The following is a 7,477-nucleotide window of genomic DNA, read 5'->3' as shown; positions in this document are numbered from 1 at the left end:
ACCCAATGTGATAAAGGGGTTGTCAATCCCTTCACAGTTACTTGCAAAAGTGAGATCTGATAGAGATAGATAAACAAAAGATAAACTATTTTGGGTTTTTTGGTTTATAGATCTGAAAGTAAAAGATTGCAAAGTAGTAGATTGGAAACTAAGATGATGAGAAATAGAAGATCGGAAAATAATATGATGGAAAATAGACCCGAGGCCATAGGTTTCACTAGAGGCTTCTCTCTTGAAGGAAAATAATACGATGGGTGAACAAATTACTGTCGAGCAATTGATAGAAAAGCGCAAAGTTATGACGATATCCAAGGAAATGATTATGCAATATAGGCATCATGTCCGTGTCAAGTAGACCGAAAGGATTCTACATCTACTACTATTACTCCACACATCAACCGACTCCTGCCTACATCTAGAGTATTAAGTTCATAAAGAACAGAGTAACACATTAAGTAAGATGACATGATGTAGAGGAATTAAATCAAGCAATATTATGAAAACCCCATCTTTTTATCCTCGATGGCAACAATGCTATACGTGCCTCACTACCCCTACTTTGTCACTGGGTGAGGACACCGCAAGATTGAACCCAAAGCTAAGCACCTCTCCCATTGCAAGAAAAACCAATCTAGTTGGCCAAGCTAAACCGATAATTTGAAGAGAAATACAAAGATACCAAATTATGCATATAAGAATTCAGAGGAGATTCAAATAATATTCATAGATAAGTTGATCATAAATCCACAATTCATTGGATCTCGACAAACACACCGCAAAAGAAGATTACATCGGATAGATCTTTAAGAACATCGATGAGAACATGGTATTGAGAATCAAAGAGAGAGAAGAAGCCATTTAGCTACTAGCTATGGACCCGTAGGTCTGTGGTGGACTACTCACGCTTCATCGGAGGGGCAATAGAGTTTATGTAGATGCCCTCCATGATTGAATCCCCCTCCGGCACGGTGCCGGAAAAGGTCCCTATATGGGATCTCATGGGAATAGAAGGTTGCGGTGATGGAAAAGTGTTTTCGTGGATGCTTTTGGTGGTTTGGGAATATTTGGAAATATATAGGAGGAAGATCTAGGTCAGGGGGTCACCGAGGGGCCCACAAGGTAGGGGAGCGCGCCCTACCCCCCTGGGCGCGACCTCCACCCTTGTCGCTGCCTCGTGGCTCTTCTGAATTGGACTCCAAGTCTCCTCGGTGTCTTCTGGTCCAAGAAAAATCATCGTGAAATTTTATTCCGTTTGGCCTCCGTTTAGTATTCCTTTTCTGAGAAGCTCAAAAACAAGGAAAAAACAGAAACTGGCACTGGGTTCTGGGTTAATAGGTTAGTCCTAAAAATAATATAAAATAGCATAATAATGCATATAAAAACACCCAAAACAGATAATATAATAACATGAAACAATCAAAAATTATAGATACGTTGGAGACGTATCAGGTAGCGGCGGGGGCTGATATGCCGGTGAAGGCAGGAGAGCCGACAAGGGCATGTAGTAGAGACTTCCGTCAGCTGGAGAGGGCGAGGGAGCACCGTAAGGAGCATAAGATGGAGCAGCATGATATGCGTTCGCTGGCTGTCGAGGGGTGAGCAACCCAGGGGCACTAGTATGCGGACGAAGGTCGGGTTGCCAAGCACCGGTGTAGGCAGGTGGAGCACCAAGGGGGGACGGGGCAGGCCAGGGCATAGGCCATGCCTGGACAAGCCCGGTCCATGGATCATGCGGAGGACGCCGGGATGGAACCGCAGGTGGAGCACTCGGAGCCGGCGCAGGGTTTGAAGGCGGCAGTGTAGAAGGAGGCGCCGAGCGCGTCGAAGGCGGCCTGTAGATGGGGTTTTTGTCGCGGTAGTTGGGACTGGGCCGCCAGCCTGGAGGTAGCTGCATGGATGGCATCAGGGGCGGCGTGGAGGCAGGAGCTGGCGGGGGAGGCGCTGATGGCGACGGCGTAGGAGGACGAGCCGCAGCATGGAAGACCCGTGGGCTGGAGTCCTTGCGGGTTTGAGTGTCCGCCGTGGGCTGCAACATGAAGCGGACTTTAGCGAAGGTTGGAGGAGGCCGCATCATGGGGATGAAGGAGGCCGCATCACCAGGCGGCGGCGGTGGTGGTGGGGTGGATGGAGCCATACCCTAAACCCTAGGATCGAAAAACTGATACCATGATAGATGAATAAAACTATTGCTTGTATTATGTTTAGCACGAGTACATATATATAGGTACAAACTGACTTAGACTAGATATTACAAACCGACTTCGACTAGGAAACTTGTGATCCAAGGAATAGTCTAACAGATATGCTTTCGCTAGAACTTCTTCAAAGAAAAAAAAACTATGCTTTCATGAGAAGCATAGATTTGTTTCTTGTGGAGGCACAAAATTGCTTCTGCGAGAAGCGGAAAGGAAAAAAACATGTACTTCCATGAGAAGCACAAATTTGCTTATCGTCGAAGCACATATTTAATTTCACGAGAAGCTTAGTTGTGCTCCATGAAAAGATGCTTCTGTGGAGGCATAAATTTGATTCCGTAAAAAGCATAGTTGTGTTTCTCGGAAGAAAAAGTTGTGCTTCCACAGGAAGCACAAATGCTTTTCGTGGAGGCATATATTTGCTTTTGTGAGAAGTACAGTTGTGCTTCCCTGAAAAAAGTGCTTCCACAAAAAGCACATATTTACTTGTCGTAGAGGCACAAATTTACTTATGCAAGAAGTACGTCTATGCTTCTCATAAAGGAAAAAAGTGCTTTCACAAGAAACACATATTTGGTTCCGCGCGAAAAAAAAATAAAAGTGAAAAAGACCATGCTTCCGACTCCGGGTTCTTTATTTTGGTTTATTTTGAAAAAAAGATTGTCGAAACCTATTAAAATGGTTGTAGTTTCAAAAATCTTGATGCGAGAAATCCAGTGATGAAAACGGTTTACGATTTGGACGCACGGTTCAAGATATAAATTATTTTGAATCAATCCAATGGTGAAATCCAGTGATCACATTGGGGCTTAGCCCAGTCGGTGATGAGGCAGGCCAGCTGCGAGTCTGGCCGAAGCGCTGGGCTGGGCTAGCAGGCCGCGGTTGGAGCTTACGGAGCTGGGCCACACGGCCGGGGCCCACTAGGGCGCGACCCACGCTGTCGGCGCTCGAGCGGAGGAGCTGGGGTGATGTGGCGGCGGTTCCTGGCGCGGCGGCGTGCCGCTGCGAGGCTCCAGCGGCTCGCCGGAGGTCGTGGTTGGCCGGAATCTGAGTGGACGGCGCGGGGACGTCCGGATCCGGTGCGGCGCCGAGCGGGGGAGGCGCGGGACGAACCGGCGGTTGCTCCCTGCGGCGGACAGAGGATGATAGCATGGCTTGCATGCCATAGTTAATACTAGCAATGTAAGTATAAATCGGATAGCTAGCTCGGTGAGGTTTGTCATAGGTGCTAATTCTACTAGGGTGGTGTTTCTGTGCGTGTTCTGGTCCCGGTGCTTCCCGCCCGGTGATGATGGCGTTGCTGACGGAATTCGATCCAGCGGACGTGGGCGCCGGCCGCGGCCTCATCGACCGCCTCACCGCCGACGCCGCGGCGCTGCAGAGGGACGTCCTCACGGAGATACTCAGGCGGAACTCCCACACCGAGTACCTCCGCCGCTTCCTGGATCGCGCACCACCAGGCGCCTCGGCCGCCGACCTCCGCGAGGCCTTCAAGGAGCGCGTGCCCGTCGCCGGGTATGAGGACATCAAGCCGTACGTGCGCCGCATCGCCTCCGGCGAGCCGTCCAGCATCCTCTGCTCCGAGCCCATCACCCACCTCCTCACAAGGTAAACCCCGCGGTGTCCGGTACTCGCTCGTGTGAGAAGGTCGTGTTGTATATATGTTTCTCGTGGTGATGGCGGCATTGGCGTTTGCCACGTCTAATGCAGCTCGGGCACATCCGGCGGGCAGCTGAAGCTCTTCCCGTCCACCGCGGAGAAGCTCGACCAGCGGCTGTTCTACAATGGCGTCCAGGCACTCTTGAGGAAGATGTAAGCATTGGGCCGCTTGTTCGAGTTTATTTTGATAATCTTTGTCTACATGCATTGGATCGCTTGAGGAAGATGCAAATGTTGTGCAGCTTAATAACCAGTGTGCATGCATTGAATGGTTCTAGGCATCTTCATCCTGATCAGGGGGACAGACGCGGCAAGGGCATGTACCTCATGTTCATCTTCCCTGGAAGCCTGACCTCGTCCGGCCTGCCTATCATGGCATCCAGCAGTGCCTACTACCACAGCAGCCAGTTCCGGGAGCACGACATTGGTGGGTTCGGCAGGTGCACCAGTCCCATCGAGGCGGTCCTCTGCCCAGATGGCAGGCAGAGCATGTACTGCCAGCTGCTCTGCGGCCTGCTTGACCGCGGAGTCGTCGACCATGTCGGCGGCACCTTTGCTAACGCTTTCATCAGAGGCATCCAGTTCCTGGAAGACAACTGGGAGGAGATGTGCTCCAACATCCGCACTGGGCGTCTCAGCGACTGGATAACGCATGCTCCTCTGCGTGATGCCGTCGCTGCGTGTCACCTGCGAGGACCTGACCCGGCACTGGCCGACGAGATCGCAGCCGAGTGTGCCAGGAAGCCCTGGGATGGGATAGTCAGGAGGCTCTGGCCAGGAGCACGGTACATCCTCGCCATTGCCACCGGTTCGATGTCACAGTACATTCCAGTTCTTGAGAGTTATGGTGCTGGGCTGCCATTGGTGTCGCCCATGTACGTGTGTACAGAGTGCGCCGCGGGGATCAATCTGAACCCTCTTGATCTACCTTCTGCTGTGTCGTACGCATTGCTTCCAAACATTGCCTACTTCGAGTTTGCAGAGGTCACGCATGGTGACGATGAAAAGGTGCAAGCGAGTACTGGTTTGTATGACAATTTGGACGAGTTGAAGCTTGTGGATCTTGTGGATGTCAAAATTGGTCGGCGCTACGAGCTGGTTGTCACCACCTTTGCAGGTCAGCTACTCATTATTACCTCGAATCTGATTTCTTGCATTCTTTCAAAGCTGTTGTATCTGTGCTAGGACTACATCATGATTTATTCTCTCTTGGCGTTAGTCCAAATACATGATCAATGTAGTTATCTGCTCTGCCAATTATTAAGAAACCGAATTGAACTAGCACTTCACTGCAGTAAGGCAATTAATCCTGCCTGTGTAAGCCTGATTTGTTTTGCTTACTTAACTTGAAGGCTTTGTGGTGTTATAAAATCAACAATCCAACAACCGCTGAAAGAGTTGTAGTCTAACTTGTGTAAGAAACACTATGATTTTGACTTAACAGTTGTTTGCATGCCAGGTCTTTACAGATACCGAGTGGGTGACCTTCTTACTGTGTGCGGATTCTACAACGCAACGCCACTGTTCCGCTTCACTGGACGGTGTGGTGTCATCTTAAAAATAGACTACGAGAGTATAAGCGAGGAGGATCTCCTGAAGGCCATTTCACAAGCATACGAGCTGCATCTTAGGCCCCTTGGTTACATGCTTGGTGGCAGCACTGCATATGCAGACATATCCACCTTGCCGGGCCACTACGTCCTGTTCTGGGAGCTAGTCAGTGGAGAGGGTAACCATGTCACGACTGATATCGATCGAGCTGTCATGGAGAATTGCTGTTTGGCCGTGGAGGAATGCTTTGATCAGATGTACCGTGAAAGCAGGCGCCGAGGGTCAATCACAGCACTCGAGATAAGGGTACTTGAGCGTGGCGCATTTGATGCTCTCATGGACTTGTTTCTGTCCAGAGGCACATCGGCCAGTCAGTACAAGACTCCAACGGCTATTCGATCAGAAGAAGCGCTGCTGGTGTTGGAGGAGAGGGTGTCAGGAAGGTACTTTAGCCAATAGACTCCCAACGGCCCTTTGTAGTACGCCTATACGAGAGGAAATGGTGCTGGTTAGTAGGTGTGCAGGACGTATATCGGAAAGTTGTGGTGTAGGACGAGCTTCCCGGTACCCTCTATCTTGGCCGTTTCTTCACTTCGTGATCCGTGTGGCTGAATGCATCATGAGTCCACCTTCTGACCGCGTAAGGCTCATTAACGCAGGCAATTAGCAGAGCCATACAGTGTCCACTCTGCATGTACACAGTGATCAGCATAGGCCGCACAGGCACCTGCAGCCTGCATAGTGTAGTCAACATCAGCGCATACACACGTGAAGAGCATATAGCGCATGCTAATTAGTACTCCTACCGATATTGCCTGGGTTACATCCTCAAGAACTGCACATTAAATCCGTTTTACAGAAAATTAGCAAACATGAAGGCTACTTTTCTTGATAGATGTGTCAGGTCATGTTCCTGTATTCAACTCTACAATTCTGTAATACTAGTAGAATGTCCGTGCGTTGCCACGGGCTCTTGAAATATTTTGTTGGAGTTATATATTTGAACATAATGTATGTTAAATTTTGCATCTATAGAAAAGATAGCCAATAACAATTGGGTAGTAATTGAAATACACTTCGCTTGCAATGTAAGTTCATAGAAAAATAATTTGGTAATCTATACATAAAGAGCAATGATCCAATAATAATCTGTTATGAATTAAAATCTATTACTTCCATCCCAAAAGCTTGTCTTAGATTTGTTTAAATACACCCGTATGTAGACAAATCCAAAACAAGCTTTTTAGGACGGACAGAGTACTTGATGCGCTTAATATATAGTCGCACAATATCAAGAATATTATCTTTAGCTTCATTCGCATGACATTTGAGCAATAGAAACTTCTCCCTAAACTCAAAACCAGCCTGCGCAAGTACTATATGTAGTTAATACGGATATTTCATATGGTAGGTTTAAAAAAATTCAACGGAGAATACTCACCTTGCAAACCTGACGGGCCAATTATTTATGGTTTCATGAGAGCATAAAATTATAAACAAGATAGCCAAACACATCCATGCAAATTTCTAAATTAATATTATCTTGAATTTATGTTGAATGTAGTGATAACAAAAAGAAATGATTCTATCTTAAATGTTATGACAATGAAATATATAAATTTACTCATTTATCCTCGCTCGAATACCAACCAGAAATATATGTTGTCATCTATAGACATGTCGGAATTCCAGCCAGGTTACGCTATGTCGAGTGCGTCGTTAAATTCCCTCACAAATCTTTGTGGTTTCACTAAGTGCCTCAGAGTTTTAATCTATGGCGACAATGATGTATGCATAGGGTCCACGATATATGCACGACACGCATGTTGTCAATGATTTACAAGATGTGTCAGCCGATGAATGCATATGAAACATAAACCTACGCAACCTTATCCTCACTACACAACGGCCACAAGACACGGCAATCCTCTCACTATCTACACTCACAACCATCATTTTCTTGGCGCCTCCTCTTCATTCCGCGTCGTCAGTTGACCCCACCTATCCCCTCCACGCTGTCGGCCGACTCCTCATCCCCCCATCACGGCAAGCCCCTCCTCTCCCCTCCAAGG

General features: G+C 48.1%; 1 protein-coding gene across 1 annotated transcript; it reads left to right on the top strand.

Moving 5' to 3' along the window:
* The first annotated feature begins 3,483 nt into the window (after positions 1-3,483).
* Positions 3,484-5,979, top strand: LOC119293480 (probable indole-3-acetic acid-amido synthetase GH3.7). The gene is made up of 4 exons (XM_037571949.1): positions 3,484-3,803; positions 3,906-4,007; positions 4,133-4,971; positions 5,314-5,979. Exons 1-4 carry the CDS (start codon positions 3,484-3,486, stop codon positions 5,862-5,864), a joined length of 1,812 nt encoding a protein of 603 aa, XP_037427846.1. The 3' UTR covers positions 5,865-5,979.
* The last annotated feature ends 1,498 nt before the right edge of the window (positions 5,980-7,477 follow it).

Source organism: Triticum dicoccoides, chromosome 4B (assembly GCF_002162155.2).
Source record: "Triticum dicoccoides isolate Atlit2015 ecotype Zavitan chromosome 4B, WEW_v2.0, whole genome shotgun sequence".
Classification (NCBI taxonomy): Eukaryota; Viridiplantae; Streptophyta; class Magnoliopsida; order Poales; family Poaceae; genus Triticum; species Triticum dicoccoides.
Note: the sequence above shows the minus strand (reverse complement) of the source record. Positions and strands in the feature narration are given on the sequence as shown.

Coding starts and splice junctions, on each gene's coding strand:
- LOC119293480 (XM_037571949.1), top strand. CDS start 3,484: ATGATGGCGTTGCTGACGGAATTCGATCCAGCGGACGTGGGCGCCGGC. Junction 3,804..3,905: donor ATCACCCACCTCCTCACAAG/GTAAACCCCGCG, acceptor CGTCTAATGCAG/CTCGGGCACATCCGGCGGGC. Junction 4,972..5,313: donor GGTTGTCACCACCTTTGCAG/GTCAGCTACTCA, acceptor TTTGCATGCCAG/GTCTTTACAGATACCGAGTG.